Source organism: Ahaetulla prasina, chromosome 4 (assembly GCF_028640845.1).
Source record: "Ahaetulla prasina isolate Xishuangbanna chromosome 4, ASM2864084v1, whole genome shotgun sequence".
In the NCBI taxonomy this organism is placed as follows: Eukaryota; Metazoa; Chordata; class Lepidosauria; order Squamata; family Colubridae; genus Ahaetulla; species Ahaetulla prasina.
In genome coordinates, this window is record NC_080542.1 from 98,761,682 (window position 1) to 98,781,837 (window position 20,156).

General features: G+C 35.0%; 1 protein-coding gene across 1 annotated transcript in view; it reads left to right on the plus strand.

The window, feature by feature from the left end:
* Positions 1-17,733, plus strand: part of EFHB (EF-hand domain family member B) — a 31,328-nt gene extending 13,595 nt beyond the window's left edge. Inside the window, exons 7-13 of the mRNA XM_058182026.1 lie at positions 3,755-3,838; positions 6,835-6,902; positions 7,796-7,950; positions 10,883-11,090; positions 12,443-12,661; positions 15,111-15,292; positions 17,386-17,733. Coding sequence (XP_058038009.1) covers positions 3,755-3,838; positions 6,835-6,902; positions 7,796-7,950; positions 10,883-11,090; positions 12,443-12,661; positions 15,111-15,292; positions 17,386-17,544 — 1,075 coding nt within the window. The 3' untranslated portion in view covers positions 17,545-17,733. The remainder of the gene's footprint in view (positions 1-3,754; positions 3,839-6,834; positions 6,903-7,795; positions 7,951-10,882; positions 11,091-12,442; positions 12,662-15,110; positions 15,293-17,385) is intronic.
* The last annotated feature ends 2,423 nt before the right edge of the window (positions 17,734-20,156 follow it).

A 20,156-nucleotide genomic window follows, 5' to 3' on the forward strand; every position in this document is an offset into this window, starting at 1 on the left:
CTACTCGCTCCTCAAGAACAAGCACTACAAACTAATGCCATGAAGGCAAAAATACAAAAATCCACTGACAAGCCAAACTGCTGACTTTGCAACGACCAAGTCAAAACTGTTTCACATTTAATATGTGATTGCAGCAAAATCGCACAAACTGATTACAATACTAGATACGACCGAGTTGCTAAATTAATCCATTGGTCATTATGTAAAAAATATGACTTGCTTATATCCAAAAAGTCATGGAAACATAAAGTGAAAAAAGTTATAGAAAATGAGAAGGTGAAGATCTTGTAGGACTTTCGAATACAGACGGATCGTCACTTAGAACACCAGATATCACAATTGTTGAAAACCAAAACGTACAATTTATTGACATCAAAGTACCAGGAGATGCCAGAGTCAAAGAAAAAGAACTGGTAAAAATCATGAAATATTGCAACCTGGCCATTGAAACTACACAGCTATGGATGAAACATGTAACAGTGATATCCATTGTCATCGGGGCATTTGATACCATGTCCAAGAATTTTATAAGATACATCAACAAATTGCAGCTTCCTGCAATAATACCAGCAGAACTGCAAAAAACTGCACTACTTGGAACATTGTACATCTTAAGAAGGTACTTGGTTGATACCTAAGATGCTGGCAGCAACCCATATCAACCATTAGCACCAGTCAATAGTACTTGTGATGCCTTTTTGAATGTTCAGTTGACTGAGTTTCATGTTTAATGAATAAAGATAATAATAATAATACATTTAAATACACCTAATCATAGTCTTCCACCTCCTAGCCTTAAAATATTTGTGGTTATAATAAATTCTATTATATATCCATATGTGTGCTACTATTTTCCCAATTTCTACTTTCTACTTTTTTCTATTAGTTTTTAATATAATCACCATATTACAAAATATATTATCTCTATCCATCATCTCTTTGCCTCTTTAGAATTTCATCATTTATTGACTTTTTTGGTGACTTTTAAATATTTCTCTCTTGGGATCTTATATTTTTTTCTAACATTTTTGCACAAACTGAATGTTTCCTCTGTCTTACCCCTTGTCTCCATCTGCTGCATAATTTGAATACCCATCCATAATCCTTTCATTATTTGGGGGAAATCTTCCTTTTTTCTCTCTGTTCTATTGTAAACTCTTAAGGAATTATCTATTTGATTCTTAATACTTATTGTTACTGTCACTTCAGTGTTTTCGTCTTCTTGTAACTTATTTTGATTTGTCCCCTCCACCACTCCTTCAAATTTCTGTCTTCTGAATATTATGTTCATCTTTTCCCACCATTTGTTGAGGATTTTCTATACTCACATCTTTATCTTTGAACAATCCCATCATCTCCTTATGATTCTTTGTCACATTTTCATATTTCTTCATAGAACTTTATTGTCTCCTGTTGGGTCATTTTGTACCAGTTTAATATATTAAAAAATACTCAATATACCTTTAATATTTCAGTATCCCAATATCTAAAAACTCTAAAGAAGTCAATTATTAATAAAATTTAGTCAATTCCTTCAAGTACCCTATATTTGTATTCCTTAAAAGTTATAAATTGATAATTTACAACATTTATAATTTTCCAGTTTACATCTTTCCAATTGTCCAAATTTTAAAGTCTTATTTATCTTTTTTTTTCTTTTTTCCCCCCTTCTGTCACTTTTCTTCTTTTGCCTCATAGAATGTTCTATCAAGTAGCATTAGTAATCCAAATCCAAGTTGGCCCACTGAGTTCCCTCAAGTCTTTCAAATCCACCTTCCAGTAAACTATTTCAATAGGATTTTAGTTATTTGCAATCAATTTGTCTTAAAGATCTTCAAAAAGTTCACAGGATATTTCCAAACATCCAAGTCACCTACTGAAATAGAATCAAGGTCAAGTGGCTTTCCAGGTGTTATTTACTTTCCCTCCTTTTCTTTGTGTATTTTAAACAATTATCACTTTCCCATGCTACAGTAATCTTCTTCCTCCAGTAGATGGCTCTCCTGTTCCAAATCCATTAAACAACTTGTGGACAAGCAACAACCAATCAAGGGTTGGTTTTTTTTAGAAATTTTAAAAAACAGTTTCTCCCACTAATCACTTTTCAAAGTACTGTTAAATTTTTCCCAGGCTTTCTATTTTTTAAAGTTTCTATTAGATATTTCTTTCATATCTGAGTCTTTAATCTTTCTCTTTCTCCATGTATCCAATCATCATTTCCTTAACGTTTGGAGATTATTTTTTAAAATTCTTTTACTTGGGTTAGGTCTCTAGAATAAAAGTTGGAAGTTGTCTCACCCAGTTTCAATGCTCTGCCCACGAACTGCTCCAGCACAAATCTTTTTGTCCCGGCTATCACAGCTTGTGACTTGCCAGAAATGGCTGTCAGCCCTGCTGCTGTTCGGGAGAGCTTTCTTTGGACCTAATGAGAAAATTGCGGTGTGGTCGATGAAGCACCTCTCCTTCCTTCATCTCTCCTTCCTCTCCACCCCTCCAGGGCAGCTTTGACTCGACAGGGTCTCTCGGCAAGCAGATACCAGCTAGTCTTCATGGAGCTCAATGGAGCACCGCTATTTCCAACAGTTCCAGCCATGATGCCAACTGGTTCTCTGAATTGTTTTTTTCTTTTGGTCATATTAAAAGTATAGTTTGAAATATGGAAGTCATATCCAACACATTTTAGGATTGGGTGCTACTCTGGGGTTTTAAATTGTGCATCTGCTTTAGAGAAATAGTTAAGTACTTTTTCTTGCTCTTTTTAATTTTGAGCCCTTATATATGTTGTTTAAGAGATAAAAATGTACACATTCAGAAATAATATGATTTTTGTATGACAGTTGGTATCTCTCAATCACTTGAATCTGGCATGGCAGTTTTTGTTCAGGAGATTCTGATTAATTGTGTTGGAGGCCCAGTGATTTAAAATGCTTTGACTATCAAGATCCTATTTTAATAATTTTAATCCAATTTTAATCTCACCAGACTCAAGGTTGACTCAGCCTTCCATCCTTCTGAGATGGATAAAATGAGGACCCAAATTGTTGGGGGCAATATGCTGACTCTGTAAAACCGCTTAGAGAGGGCTGTAAAATGGTATATAAGTCTAACTGCTATTGCTATTGCTATTAATTGTCTCCTTTTTTTGTTACACAAAATATTCATCTCTATGTTCTTTGCTTATATGTTCTAATAAATGAATAGTTAAACTAGCAGAAAGAGTGTAACACAACAAAATGAAACACATACTTCAAGGTAGATTGCAGTTTATTCTCTACCCTGTTTTCCCCAAAATAAGACATCCCCTGATAATAAGACCAATGGGGTTTTTGAGCACATGGCAATAAGGCCAAGTGCTTAATTCAGGGTTCAAAAAAATATAAGATAGGGTCTTATTTTTGGGGAAACACGGTAATACTTTATTCTCTAGTTGACTTGATCAGGCTTGTTTGCCAACTTTGTCTAACCCTGTTCCCTAGTTACAATGTTGCTAAAATGGCTTTAAATCAATTATATTTAACTCTGTTGGTGTAGGTATTGCAGGATATTGAAAATTAGCTCAAAATTAACTCAAAATAGTGCTTGTCATCTGGTTATGGCATTACAAAACTTGTTGATAATGTGATTTGAAGAGAGATGTCAATTTATTCTTTTTCCCCATAAGACTCATAAAAAAATACTTGTTCTTCTTTGATATTGCGATTTAGGCATTTTTCTTCTATTCCTTTGTTTTCTTTTTTCTTTTTAATTACTACAGGAAGAAATCAGCAAAAATTGTGTCTAAAATAAGTGATGATTTCAAGGAAAAGTTTCAGCCTCAGGTTGGAAAAGTTCACGATCCGTAAGTCAACTAAGAGAAGTCTACATTAAGCTCTTCTAAAATTGATTATTTATAATGACTTATTCACATATTGGTTCAGTAACTATTCGGGGCTAAATATATCTTGGCAAACTCAAATTGCTAGCATCATAATCATGTAGCCCACCACATTGGCTTACCTCAGCTTGATTCTTATTCTGAGATTTTTTTTTTCAGATAGGGACCTTACTTTTTCCTGTTTTTCTGTTGTTTGCATGCTTGCCCTGGTTCCATGATGTCAATATCAATAATATGCTGAAGAGCATTAAAAATTTACAGTTTTTACTGCCTGAAGCAATTAGGCAATAACAACAGCAACCTGCTATACCTCATCTAGAGCTGCATTCTTTTGTAGACAATTTTCTTTCTCTTGGAAAACCATTTTACTTAATTCAGGGAAATGTCTCAAATTCTGGCATGCTATACATGAATATTCATTCCATAGGCTTGCAGAACAGTACCTCAGTGAATATTTTTTGCTTCATGGGGACTGAAAATCTGTATGTATGTGTTGGGGGTGTTAGTAAAGAACCTTGCTATGTTTCTAGCAGCTCAGTTGCATTTTATTCAGCCTAATTCAGTAGAAAACAATACCAGCATTGTTAGTCTGCTGTATAATAAGGATTTTCCAAGGTATTTATTACACAGAACTTGCCAAAATAACGCCATGTTTACAATTTGTTTCATGGTTCATTATAATCCCTTCATGAATGTCTTGGATAGTACTCAACAACTAGCAAAAATGAAGCAGAGAAAATGAGCACTGATTGGCTGGCATTCTACATTCATACAGAGTTGTGGTGGCACAGTGGTTAGAATGCAGTATTGCAGGTAATTCTGCTGACTGCCAGCAGTTCAATCATGGCCAACTCAAGGCCCACTCAGCCTTCCATCCTTCTAATTCTGGGTCCTCGATAAAATGAGGACCTAGATTGTTGGGGGCAATATGCTGACTTGGTAAACCGCTTAGAGAGGGTTGTAGCACTGTGAAGCATTATATAAGTCCAAGTGCTATTGCTATTGTTATTGTCATAGCTCAGTGGTTAACTAATTTTGGCTGAGCAATAATTGACTTAACATATTCTCTGAAACCTTTAGAACCAATTTAATTAACATCTGGGATCTGCTTGTGAGGATGAAATGACGATCCCAAGCTGGATTAAATGTGCATGGGGAATGATATGGCCTTGAGGTCATAGTAATTATTCAAACTGTTTGGATATAATTCACAAGATGAGAGATACCACAGGTTAACAAGATATGCCCAATTAAATTCAGAGGTATATGGGATAAAGCCTTTGTTCTTCTTCCACATTGTAGAATGTACTTTATTGGGAACTGTATCACTCTCTTGTTTTATGAAAGACGTCAAGATTTCGGTCAGTCTTTTGATATATATATCAATATTATATAATGTATATACATAATGTATACACACACATGTGATGGCACAGTGATTAAAAAAGCTGAGTTTGTCAGTTGGAGAGCTGACAGCCTGGTGTCAAGACCTGAGTACCACATGAAGTTCCTGCCCCAGCTTCTGCCCATGTAGCAGTTTGAAAGCATGCAAATGCGAGTATATTAATAGGTACCATTTTGGTGGGAAGGTAACAGCGTTCTATACGTCTTTGGTATATAGCCATGCTGACCTCATGACCATGGAAAATGTCGTTAAACAATGCTGGCCCTCTTGGTCAAGAAACAGAGATGAGCACTGCACCTAGACTGGGACACGACTGGACAGGGAATTTTTACCATATATATATACATATACATATACATACATATACATATACATGTATATGTATACCAGTGTATGTATACATACTGATATACGTATACATACCGATATACGTATGTATATACGCATATACATATACATACACATATACATACCAGCATACGTATACATACCGATATACATATACATATACATGCATATACATATGTATATGCGTATACATATGTATATGTGTATACATATACATATACATATACATATACATATACATACCGGTATATATATACATGCCAGTATTCGTATACATATGCGTATACATACCCATATACATATACATATACATACTGATATATGTATACATACCGATATACATATAGATATACATATAGATATACATATAGATATATGTATAGATATACATACCAATATACATATAGATATACATATAGATATACATATATGTATACATATACATATACACATCAATATATCAATATACATATACGTGCCGGTATACATATGCATATCCCTATGCATATCCCTATGTATATCCCTATCCCTATCCCTATCCCTATACATATCCATATCCATATCCATACTGGTATACGCATACATGCTGGTATTCGTATACATATATGTATAAGTATACATATACGTATACATACCGATATACATATAGAGATACATATGCATATAGATATACGTATACGTATACACATATACATACCGATATACATATACATATACATGGAGGAAGTATGTTTTGGGTTTTGGGTTTTTTCAGGATAGCTGTTCCAACAAGGATATTTAATTATATGGATATGCCTGTTGGGTTATATCCTGAAATCCTTTCAATTCCCATCTCTCAGGATTATTTCTTGGAGAAAAAAGCAAGATATAAAGAAAACAATGAATGGACAGACTAATTGATAGCTTTCAATGAATAAATCAAGTATACAAGGACCCATAATAGATATTACCTATATGTTATTGTCTGACACAGTTGTCCGAGTGATAGAAGTACATTGTAGAACAAAATCTCATAATTCTACTGTGTTTCATTGATTTATGGATGGCAACAGAGAGTAGGCAAAGAAACCCAAGGCATAGTGGCTTCACCATAATCTCTTTAGCCATTTTCATCAAAGATTTTTCTTTGACAAATAAAAAGAGCTTTTATATTTAAAACAAAGATTACACTTCACTGAGAACTAAAAACCATTCTTTTCATTTTCAGCATAGCAGATACGCTTAATGTTCCTCCAGACCACACATTTGGAATACTTATTCGGCCTGAAGAATATGGCAAGCATAAAAATAGTTTATCTTATGTTTTACACCCTTGAAATATTACTTTAACTTTATTTTATTATCTGAAAATTAATGCTCACTTCTTCTTTGTGATGAGGTTGGTACATCTATTCTAAAATGGGCAACTTTATGTCTTCCAGGACTTTATTTTAATAGTCTAATGGGCCATGCTAGGTTAGAATTAATGGAAGGACCTGAAGTGGTTGTTGTTTACCAAATCAAATGTTAAAGGAGATAATTCAAGGCTCACTTTCATAACCTCAAAATATTTTGTTTCATGCCTTATCTGCTAGTCTAGAAATTGGAAGAGCAATGGAATATATTGTGTTTCTTAATTTGTTGTTCAGTTGCTCCTGAGCAGAGTTCCAATAACTGATGTTTGCCTGTAAAACTGAATTATTTGTGGCATGGATAACTGGAGATATATTGGTCTCCATATGTATTTGCTTACATGTTACAATTATTCTCAAAGGCCCTTTTTGTGTGTAATTAGTGTATGTTCCTAATCAACAAAATCAACAAAAAATATTTTTGTGGTGATGTCCTACTTATATGATTTTGATACAAGATGACCTTATTTTCTCAGCTTGTATTCAATAAGCATTTCAAATATATTCTTTGAATCTCAATACCTGGATAGTATCTTCTTTTTCTTTCTGTTACCCTTACTTTTCTTGCTTTCTGTCATTTCCTTAATTTTTTATTAAATTTAACTGTTTTACTTTGTTGTTATTAGTGAACTATTTTTTATGTTCCTTGTACATTTATTGATTGAAGGATGTAGTTTAAAATAGAGACAAGAAATCATAGCTATTGTCTACCAGTAAAGCCAATCTGGCAGTTAAATATGGTCAAGAAAAGTTTGATGGAATATATCTCTTATTTAGGTGTTGGGGACCTTCTTCATAACCGACTTCCGAGTGAATATCTTAAGACTAAAGACAGAGAACGCGCTGTTTTTACTGCACTTCGACAAAATTTGAAAAAGGCAAATTACCACAACTTTGATACTTTATTACATGCATTTCGCCATTATGATAAGGTAACTGACTTTATATTAGCATAACAGCTTTTTTTGTGAATGATGTATGAAGCTTTAGACTCCAGTATTCTGAATCCTGCAGCCAAAAATAAAGTGTTTCTATTTATTACTCAGTTGTCCAGTCCCTTCCACTAAGATGAAATGTACTGCATCTTCCCTCTATAGGTAGCTAGGAGAAGGTTATCATGCAGATTAATGAATCTTGGTGTCTTACACATATCCCAACGAAAAGGATTTTATCCTGATTTATAAGGATTTCAGGTTTAAAATATCTATTATTTGGTTATAATGTTCATTTCTGTTTTCTACCCCACCTCTTGATGTTAGATTTCTTAATAAGAATCATCAAATGAAATAGTTTGTATTATAACAGTTCTTTATCTATTAAACAAACCTTGTATAGCTCCCATCTTAAGAGACACAGGTCTGGGCAGCTAAAAACAGCAATATCCTTCCCCCAATTATAAAATAAATAAAAGCAAAATTGTGGCACTCAACTGTCCTTCTCTTATGCCTCCAAACCATTTCTAGGTTCCAAACTATCCAAGCAATTAAGGGAATCAGCTTTTTATGGAAAGGTAAAAAAATAGGTGTCTTTTAGACCCAACAGCTTTCCACAGGGCTTCTGTGAAAAAGGCATATTTTCTAAGTCCCATTGGATGGCAGTATTTAAGGGAAAGGATCATGCCTTCCTTATCCAACCTGGTATGAGCAGATACCCTCAGAGAGAAGTAATCAAACAAATGTTGTGGGAATGCTGATGCATCCTGTGCTTACATTCTGATTGGGTTTTAAATTATTTATGGTTATTGTGAACTAATTGGAGAACAACTATAGAAAAATTGGTATACAAATTGGTGGTATACAACATACAAATCTGTTGCTACCCAAATGTTGTACTATAGTATCTAGCATCATTCGTGTTTCAGAATGATGGCTGGAGTCACAGATTTTTTTCAACCATGAGCAGATGGATCTCTTCTTATTTCATCTTAGGCATTGACTGTCTCAGTGACCTTGTCTAAGATTTGTAAGTGTGTGAAGAAATACTTGTCTCTGATAGTTTCTTTTCATACTGTGTGATCAGTCAGAGTGGGCATGCATTTTTTTTGACAATTAAACAGTTTCTAATCAGATCCAGGAATTGAACCACCTTTGGGTGGTGCCTGCCCCATAGAAAAGCGTTTCCTCCAGAGACTGTACGGGTTCCCTTTGACCTTATTTAGAGAGTCTTTGAAAAACTTGGCTTTTCACCCAGGCCTTGAGTTAGGATGCATATGGGAAGCTTTTATATTTGTACATCCAGAAGAAAAAACATTCAAGTGTTCTTCTTTCTTGTTATTTTGATTCTTGTAATTTTTAATGGTGGGTAATATCAGAGTCTGTATGGATCTAGGTAACTCTTTAACTTTGATTCTGTCTCTGTCTGTCTGTCTGTCTGTCTGTCTGTCTGTCTGTCTGTCTGTCTGTCTGTCTGTCTGTCTGTCTATCTATCTATCTATCTATCTATCTATCTATCTATCTATCTATCTATCTATCTATCTATCTATCTATCTAGAATGTAAATGACCCCAACCTGAAGGTTAGTGTGAGTCTGTGAGGTAAAGAATAAAAAACAAGTTATAGAAGCATCATTGAATACCAGTGATTTAGATCAATGGTGAAATCCAAATTTTTTTACTACCAGTTCTGTGGGAGTGAATTGGTGGGGGTAGCAGGGGAAGGATACTGCAAAATCTCTATTCCTACCCCATTTCAGGGGAAGGATACTGCAGAATCCCTATTCCCTCCCCACTCCTGGGTTAAGGATATTGCAAAAATCTGCATTCCCACCCCACTCTGGGGCCAGCCAGAAGTGGTATTTGCCAGTTCTCCGAACTACTCAAAATTTCTGCTGCCCGTTCTCCAAAATACTCAAAATTTCCACCACCGGTTCTCCAGAACCTGTCAGAATCTGCTGGATTTCATCCCTGGTTTAGATGCTGATCTCGAGGTGATATACATACAATTGAACAGGCAGCTTGATTTTTTTATGGTACAATGGAAAACAGTGTACAGATTGTTCTGAAGCTTATTCTATGAGTAATTCAAAAATGCCCCAGCTGGTGGCAGAGGAGAGCTGAATCAGTTGATTCTGGAAAAAAAAAGCAAAGATAATAGCTATGACCATATATATATATATGAAGTATATGAAGTAGACTATGTAAAAAAAAAGGCAGGACATTAAACGTACTATAAATATTGCAATTCTGTGTAAAAAAACCTAAGTTCTTTTTAGTTAAAATGCTTTAAATCATTTTATTAATTATTATATAATAAAATTCACACATTTTACTTGTATCTAAAAAGGCTTGCAGTTTTTAACAGGTGTGAATGTATATTCATATAATATTTTTATAACTCATAATGAAAACAATTTTTAAGCAGCCTTTGGTTTTTATGGGGCCCAAGGCTATAGGCTAGGTAAGGAAAAGGAAGGAAAGGAAAAAAATAATACCCAGAAGAAAGTAGTGACAAAGCACTTACTTAGTACTACCAAGTGAATTACATGGAAGTAGTCAAGTAGTCAGGATTTGAGCTCAGCTTCAGTTAGTTGAATTCAATCTACGCAACTAGAAAAACAAAGTTATTTGTAAGCATTAAGCCTTCAAATAGTTTTAAACATATTAAACTCTAATTGTGTGCCTCAGTTTGAAATAAAACATTATGTCATTGTTGTATTCCTTCATATTGACCTGATAAAATACTTTGGTTGATATTAAAGCATTTAAAATATTTCAGTTGGCCCTTTAATTCAATTCAATTTATGTTTGTACACTGTGTTTTAATTTATATTTACTCTCTACTATAATTTCTTGTATTTCTTAGCAAGTCTATTAGGAAATTGGCACACAGGAGTTTTGTTTTTAAAATTCATATTATCTTTAATCAGGATGGTGATCGAAAAATAAGCAGAGAAGATTTGAAAAAAGCATGCTTTCAGCTTAACTTGGACTTGGATGATGAACTTTTGGATTCTTTATTTAATTACTGTGATTTAGATAAAGATGGTTTTATAGACTATTTGGAGTTTGTAAATTTTCTTAACTGGAAAGACAAAATGGCTATTCAAGAGTTTGAAGAAAAAATAATAACAAAAGGTATGTGACCGACATTTAATGATAATGTATATCATTAAATCTGATACCAATACAGGGAATTTAAGTTTCTTGAGTATTTCATAAAGTAAACTGAAGATTTGGAATTTGCAGTAATCATTTTTTCTTTTGGATTAAATATGAGTCTTGCATGCAGACCTTGCATATGATTATTACTTTTGGTTTTCGACAGTTGATGTGAAATGACTGGGGCCAAGTTTGGCATCTCCTGGCTATAGGGACTTTGACTATCCCTTGGAGTAAAGAATGTTCAGAATTGTAGTCTGGACAGCTGGAAAACTCTGAAGTTGGAGAAGGCTTTTTAAACCCCTTTCATTCTTTCTCCTCCTCTTCCATTAAATTCAGATGACTAATGTCCTTCAGCAACAGATGAAAAAAAGATTGTTGCGGACAAGAACTATTGCTGATACTTTAATTCCCCACAATGACTCTGAGGACTCTGAGGGCACTTATCATCATAAAATCAGCACTCTTTCTCTCTTTATTTTTTATTGCTATTAAAGTAGACCATATCAGAGTAGAGTATATATTTTTTCTTGAAATAGGGAGAGGGAAGACAACGGTGGAGTTCCATTCAGCTATTTTGTCATCGTTCAAGAAGAAGCCTTGGCTGGTTCTACTTTTCCCTTCCTCTAGAAGGAGGGATTCACTGATACTCTAGCATTCAGAGGGCACCTGGGAATTAGCAGTATTCCACTACTACTTCAGGAACTGACAAGTAGATAGGTTTGATCTCCACCCTGGCCATGTTAAAAATTGTTCTGAAAATCTAATTCTTTTCCCAAGTGCTGGGTTAATGTGGGTTTGATTGACTTTTAGTGGTTGCTTTTCTTCTGGTGTTTGGATGAATTGTTCTTTTATTGTAGAATATCAATTTTACTGTACACCCCCTCCCTGAATCATTATAGAGTTGAGCAGCCTTATAAATTTCTGAAATTATTTAAGTTAATAAATAACAAGGCTACTTTTGTATCTATATGTGAATAGTTTTCTTCTTCTTTTGACATGGTTGAAACTGGTCTCTTATTTTTAAGGGTTCATAATCCCATTATTTCTTCATTTAAAAAAAGTATCTTGTTTATAGCCTTAGATCAGGATGTCAAACTGGCGGCCCACTGGCTGGATGCATCACATGCAGGCTATGCCTACCCCAGCAAAGGAAAAAAATGTCATGATATAACATGTGATGTCACGTGATGCAATTGAGTTTGACACCCATGCCTTAGATCTTATTTTAGAGCTTCCTAAAGTTATTATTTTTGTGCTATTTTATAGTTTTATGTCACTCTATAAAAGTAACCTTTAAACTTTTTCTTTTTATTCATTGTTCACAGGGAAAAAACCAGCTCCTTTTGATCTTATTCCAGCAAATGATTCAGAAGTTAACGCTAATGAAAATGCTCTGCTAAAGCAGGATGATATTGTACACATGGAACCAGGAAGTTTAGAAAAAACATCTAGAACACTGTCAAGACCAACTGATCGTGTATTTTCTGATTATCGCACAACCTCTTCTCAATATAATGCAGTTGTAGGTGGCATTCCTTCATCATGTATGTAAAGTATTTATATATTCTTTTACAACCAGATTATAAATGTTTAAAGGTATCATTAATATATTTATTAATCAGTCTCCCAAACATCTGTTGTTGCTGGTTTGTTTTCTTAAGTTGTTTTGAAAGAGAATATAGAATCTGTATAATTGTTATATCTTTTTTTAAAGGTACATACTTCCTCAAGCCAGGTTTGATTCCTGCTGATTACATGAATAATTTTGTCTTGCTTTCTTGACAATAACACATAAATGATTTTTCATTGCCTTCTGAGACATTTTGTTAGCTTTTCATTTTATAGCCTGGGATTTTCTAATGGTCTGCCATCTAAATAGCAGGATTTAATTGATCCTGACCCTCAGAAGTCTAACATAATTTAAGGAAGATTTTTTATCTCTCATCTCTAAAGATTTTTAAAAGAGCAATCGCTAATCTGTTTATTGAAGCATCATGGTTTGTTACTAGGAATGCTGGAGGCCCTTCATCACACTGATTTCTCTGTAACATCATTCATAATGAAGTTTTGGTCCTATAGGTATCTCCAGGGTGAAATGCTACTGGTTCGGGCCAGTTCGCCCAAACCGGTAGTAAAAAATGATACAGGTTTGCCAAACTGGTAGTAAAAAAAGTAAAAAAAAAGTTCTGACGATCAGCTGAGTGACGCACGATCTTTAGAACTTTTTTAAAATACTTTTTTAGCATTTTTTAATTACTGGCTCGGATGAATAGATAGTAAAAAATACTTTTAAAAAGTGGGGGAAAATGGTCTAACAATCATAGCTGTGCCGCACAATCATCAGAACCTTTTTTTTTTACTTTTTTAAAGCATTTTTTACTACTTATTTGCCTGAGCCAGTAATAAAAAATGCTTTTAAAAAGTTTTTAAAAAGCTTCCCATGATCACGCGCCACATGCTATTCTACTTATTTTCCCAAGCCCCTTTTGGTGTGCACTGCGTGCATGCTCACAGAGTTTGTGTCTGGTGCGCACTGCACATGCATGCATGCAGTGCGCATTTGGCTCACAGTGCGCATGTGCAGCCAGCGAACCGGTAATAAACCAGTTCAGATTTCATCACTGGGCATCTCCATAAGCCCATTGTAGACTGAGATTTTAATATCATGAGTATGAGTTGAATCCATGACAGCATGAGTCCATGATCCAGGCAAAATTTAAAAACAATGAAAGTTCTGATTTCAGAGGGCCATTAAGACTGTAGTCCTATGTCCATAGCACAGGATTCTATGACCTCCTCTCTTTGGAGAAGGAAATCCAAAAACCATAATTTCAGATATAAAATATTCTTTCCACCAGTCATCTATTCCCCCCCCACCTAAGCTTCTGAGGCTATCTGTGTCTGACATCTGGAATGGCAGGGATAAAGCAATAGGAATGATGGGAGAGATTTTAGATCTAAAACCTTCCTAATCATCCACATCACTGCTGACCTAGATCAGCCTTTTGAATTGGTATAAATTACTTTGCTCACAGTAAGAAAATATTTTAATGAAAAACAAAAATAGGAAAGTCACTGATATTCCTCCTTTCAAAGACACCTTACCATATTGGAGGACTCTAACTAGGTTAGTAGAGTAGATGTTGTTCCCTCCTACCAAGATCAGTGTATTTTTGGAACTTTGTTTTTTCACTGCTACTTGTTTAGTTATGCCACTAATTAGATGTGTCTACAGTAATGTAAGAGGGTAATAATAATTAATAAAATAGTGTAAGAGGGTAATAATAATTAATAGTAAGAGGGATGCAATGGCTCAGTGGCTAAGACACTGACCTTGTCGATCGAAAGGTTGGCAGTTCAGCGGTTCGAATCCCTAATGCCGCGTAATGGGGTGAGCTTCCGTTACTTGTCCCAGCTTCTGCCAACCTAGCAATTTGAAAGCACATAAAAAAATGCAAGTAGAAAAATAGGGACCAACTTTGGTTGGAAGGTAACAGTGTTCTGTGCACCTTTGGCACTTAGTCATGCTGGCCACATAACCATGGAGACATCTTCAGACAGTGCTGGCTCTTCGGCTTTGAAAGAGAGATGAGCACTTCCCCCTAGAGTCAGGAACGACTAGCACATATGTGCGAGGGGAACCTTTATCTTTATCTTTTTACAGTAGTGTAAAATTGTGGGCTAGACCCAGTGATTGGCCCACCACCACTTTTTATATGTACAGGGGTTGTGCTTACATTTTGAAACCACTGACTGTCACTGAAATTCTTATCTCTAATTGTAGATAGACATTGTATAACATTTTTTTTAAGAATACAAAAAAAAAAAAAAAACGCAGAAAGAAATAAGAACTTTAATGGGTTTAAAAAAACATACCTGGTTTAGAAAACGAACTTTAAAAAGGATACGCTTGTTTGGTGTAATCTAGTTCTGTTATTCCTACCTACACCATAATTCTTTTCTCTTTTCTTTTTAAAAAATGTTTTCACACAGTTTACCCCCTATATGGTATTCCAACCATTCGTTCAGATATTCCAGCTCCTCGTTTTCGCCGTATCAGCGACACCACTAATTATGGGGACCAAGCAACTATGTATGCACTGTTATACCCCTCTATCTATAATAAGAAAGGAGTATATGAGAAGGACTTCTTCAGGATAAGATCAAAAGAAGAGGTAGATATATATGTTAAAGATTTGTCTTATCAGCTGCTGGAAAATTATAGAAATTGGGAGACATTTCTGTTAAAAATCTATGATTATTGTCTTGTCTAGTACCAGTCTTGAGTACAACTATTTTAACAGAAAAGATTTCACACTAAAAATAAGTTTCCTCAATTGCAGATTTTATGTATGAAGCACAATGCAAATAGAAAAAGGACTATCTGAAAGGTGCTTTTTCAAAAGGAAACTGGACTGTTTTTTTCTTTGAGGAACAGAATGTTTCACTTCTCATCCAAGAAGCTTCACCAGTTGTGATGACAGGGGTGGATGGGAGGGTAGGTACTGAGAACTGAAATTGGATGGAGGGGGATCAAAAATATAGACTTTAAAAGAGGGGTAAAAGAGGCCATTTAAAAGAGGCCCTCTACAGTCTACAATGTAGCCCGTATAGCAATTCCAGAAAGATTCTACAACCCATTGTACTCAGATTCATGGGATCCTGAGAGCGAAGATAAACTCGCAAGTGCCCTAAACAGGGAGAGTGCTAACAACCAGATGACTGCCAAAAAATACAATACTTCCATTTTCCCCACCCACCACCACCACCACCATCCAGTCAAAACCTATTCTTCCAATCCTCCACCATCCAGTCTCAACTGTCAGTACCTATTACTCCATTCCCTTCTCCATAATTCCCTCATCACAACTGATGAAGCTTCTTGGATAAGAAGTGAACTGTTTTGTTCTTCTTCTTCAAGGAAAAAAAAACAATTCAGTTGCCTTTTGAAAAAGCATCTTTGAGAAAACTATGACCTGGATGACTGAGAATTGCCACAGACAACTGAAGAACTAAAAAAAAATTATGGATAGGGCCAGGCTTTGTTTCTTCTTATCCTAAATTTTCTTCCTTGGATTTACTTGTTTTTAGCCCTGTAGACCAGTATTTTTCAATCTTGGTAAGTTTAAGATGTGTGACTCCCAAAATTCTCCAGCTCATGGGGAAACATAGCTGGCATGGCTGGCTAGGGAATTCTGGGAGTTGAAATCCACATATCTTAAAATTGTCAAGGTTGAGAAACACTGCTCTAGTTAATAACAGGAACTAGAAAATGATTTTTTCTAATCAATTGGCAGGGGGAGCACCAAGTTCTTTTTCATACAAGGGGGATGGAGATGAGGGAAATCTGACTATAATTACTCTTTTCTGGATGATGTATAGAAGCTAGCTAATCTTACCTAATCTTTTTAATAGATTCTTAGGAATTGGGTTTTGTAATATGGTTTCCTCTGCCATAAGATTCTGGGCTTTGGTAGAATAAGTGAAGTTCCATATTTATTTGATATACAGGAACTCCTTGACTTGGTAACCATTCAAAATTACAACTTATGATCCAGATTCAAAGTTTTTATTGTTGGGCTCCCTCAGGAGTCACATGACTAAATTTCGAGCACTCAGCCATAAAGCCACATTCATGGCCAATTGCAGCGTCCCATGGTCAGCGCGGTTTATGACAACCTATGTCAGAACTTACTTCCAGATTTCAGCAAAACCATATCCATAGCAAACCATTGGTTCACTAAATGACTGCAGTGTTTGCTTAATGACCATAGTGGTTACTTAATGATTATCACAAAAGAGTTGTAAAATTGGATTGATCATGTGACTGAACCATTTTATGATTGTTAACAATATATGACTAAAATGGCCAGACCCCATTACATTTGTATGTGAAGGATTACCTATATACTGAGATAGTTTGATCTTTATATTTTTAATCTGATTTATGGATGACTAGTATGTACACTATTTAGAGTCATTAGTGTTTCAAGTGGTCAAATAATTAAGTAATAAATTGAGTGCATAATTTTGTTTTTTCTGACAGTTGGCATTTATACCCACTCAACTGCCCTTTGACTTTCAGTATGGAGTCTCAACTATTCCATGGCTATTAGGTTAGAAATAAAATGATCTCAGAAACCTCTAGATTTTGTCTAATTTTGAGATAGTGCTGGACTATGACCAGAGAGACATATATGGGTAATTTTGTATATGCGCGTGCATGTGAAAATTCCAAAGACTAACAATATTACATATTATTTCACAGATTGCAGACATTTTGCGCAACATTGGCGTGAAACTTTCAGATGAAAGCTTTGATGAAATATGGAGGCAGGCCTGCCTGAAAGATCACAGAGGAAAAGTTTGTGTGGAATCCATCAGAAATGTACTAGATGAGATGCAGGCATTACACTTGACGAGCTGATAAAGACTTTCCTTGAATTATGTGATATTTATGATTGAATATTTTCTTACTGCAGTAAATTTTCCTGTTATGACATGGTTCTGTGTATAGTGTATATAAAGGCATTTATTTACCAAAATCTTAAATTGGGTTTCGTATTCATTTAGAAATGTATTTTTAAAAAGTATTAAACATCCAGCAAGAAGAAATGTGTACTGTGTATTATGAGACCCAAAATAATATCAGATACCTATTGTTAAAAAAAAATAAGATACTAGAATATGGTAGAAAATTTGTCAGGATAATCATTAGGCAAAACATGGTAATTTCAGAACTATTATAAATGTTCTATCTCACTCAAAAAATATACTGTTTTTATGGATGATGTCTCCATATATTCTTGTCCAGAAGTTGGAAATATACCTTGAGAGCCCAATGAATCCAGTTGCATTATTTTCTTGCTTTTCTCTCAGACATCGATAGAGCTGTACACAAAATCAAATGACATTGGTCATAGTCCTTTCTATGTCATTAAGTGTAGTGCACCTACTGTACATAAACTAACAATTTACTAGACTAGTCATGAATTCTTCTTGAATGAAATTTCTATCTTCTCCCCCCTCTTTCTGTGTATGTGTGTGTATGTCTATGAAAGTGTATATTGAAAGTATATCAGAATAATCCAGTGCATCATTCAATTACAAACAATACAAGCTTCAAATCATCCAAGCTTACATATCAACAATAAGCTATAGTAATGATGAGGTTGAAGAGTCTTGCCTTCAGGACAAAAAAGCAATACAAAATATTAATGGGTGACTTTAATGCAAGAATAAGAAGGACAATACCTAGAAAAAAGTGAGTGGCCCATATGGAAGTGGTGCATGAGATAATAGAGGTGACATACTAATAGATTTTACTGATGGTTAGGAACTTTATATCATCAACTCATAAGAAAAAAGCTAGCAGAAAATGGACATGGAAGAGTCCATCTGAGTACACAAGTAAAACTGACTACATCATGTCAAGTGATAAAACCATATTCTATTTTTATTTTTATTTTATTTATTTTGTCACAACATCATACAAAAAGATTATATAGTATATACACATATAAACATATATAGGAAGAAGAAAAGAAAAACAATAGGACAGGAACGGTAGGCACGTTTGTGCGCTTATGCACGCCCTTTATGGTCCTCTTAGGAATGGGGTGAGGTCAATAGTAGAAAGTTTTTGGTTAAAGCTTTTAGGATTATGGGAAGAGACCACAGAGTCAGGTAAAGTATTCCAAGCACTGATGATTCTGTTGCAGAAGTCATATTTTCTGCAATCTAGATTAAAGCGGTTTACATTAAGTTTAAATCTATTGGTTGCCCTTGTATTATTGCAATTAAAGCTGAAGTAGTCTTTGACAGGAAGGACATTACAATAGATGATTCTGTGAGTTAAACTTAGGTCTTGTCGAAGGCGACGGAGTTCCAAGTTTTCTAAGCCTAGGATTTCAAGTCTGGTGGGATAAGGTATTTTGTTGTTTTCAGAGGAATGGAGAACTCTTCTTGTAAAATATTTCTGGACACGTTCAATTGTATTGATGTCAGAGATGTGGTGAGGGTTCCAAACAGGTGAGCTGTATTCTAGAATTGGTCTAGCAAATGTTTTATATGCTCTGGTTAGTAGTGTGGTGTTTTGGAAAAGAAGCTACATAAAATTAGGTTTACAACTCTTAGAGCTTTTTTTGCTATGTAGTTGCAGTGGGCTTTGGCACTTAGATCATTTGACATGAAAACTCCAAGGTCTTTAACGGGATTGGGGTCGTCTGTAAGGTAATGTCCATCTAGTATGTACTTAGTTTTAGAGTTCTTTTTTCCTATATGTAAGACTGAGCATTTGCTGGTTGAAATTTGGAGCTGCCAATTTTTAGACCAAGCGGTTAGATGGTCAAGGTCGTTTTGAATGATAGAAGTGTTGTCTGTGGTGTTAAATAGTTTGACATCGTCAGCAAAGAGAACACAATTACTTGAGATATGGTCACAAAGATCATTAATGTATAGAATAAAGAGTGTTGGTCCAAGGACGCTGCCTTGAGGAACGCCATTCTTGACAGGAACAGGATTTGATAAAGCATTGCCAATTTTGACCACTTGTTGTCTGTTAGACAGAAAAGCAGATATCCATTTGTGGAGGGGTCCTGAGATGCCATAGGATGTTAGTTTAAGGAGAAGTTTATCGTGTACTACTGAGTCAAAAGCTTTGCAGAAGTCTATGTAGATTGCATCTATTGATTTGCCTTGATCTAGATTTGAAGTCCATATGTTTTTGCAGTGGAGAAGTTGTAAGTTACATGATAACTTCTTCCTGAAACCAAATTGTTTGTTGGAGAGTAGGTTGTTAGTTTCTAAGTGTGAGGTAATGGATTGATTGATGATAGATTCCATGACTTTGCAGGTGACGAGCAAAGGGAGATCGGTCTGTAGTTTTCGACTAAGCTGGGGTCTCCTTTTTTGAAGATGGGGATGACTGTGGCTAGTGACCATAGTTTGGGAAGAGAACTGGTAGTGAAAGCTTTATCAAAGATAATACTTAGGGGTTCAGCTATATTAATGGAAAGTTTTTTTAAGAAATATGCACAT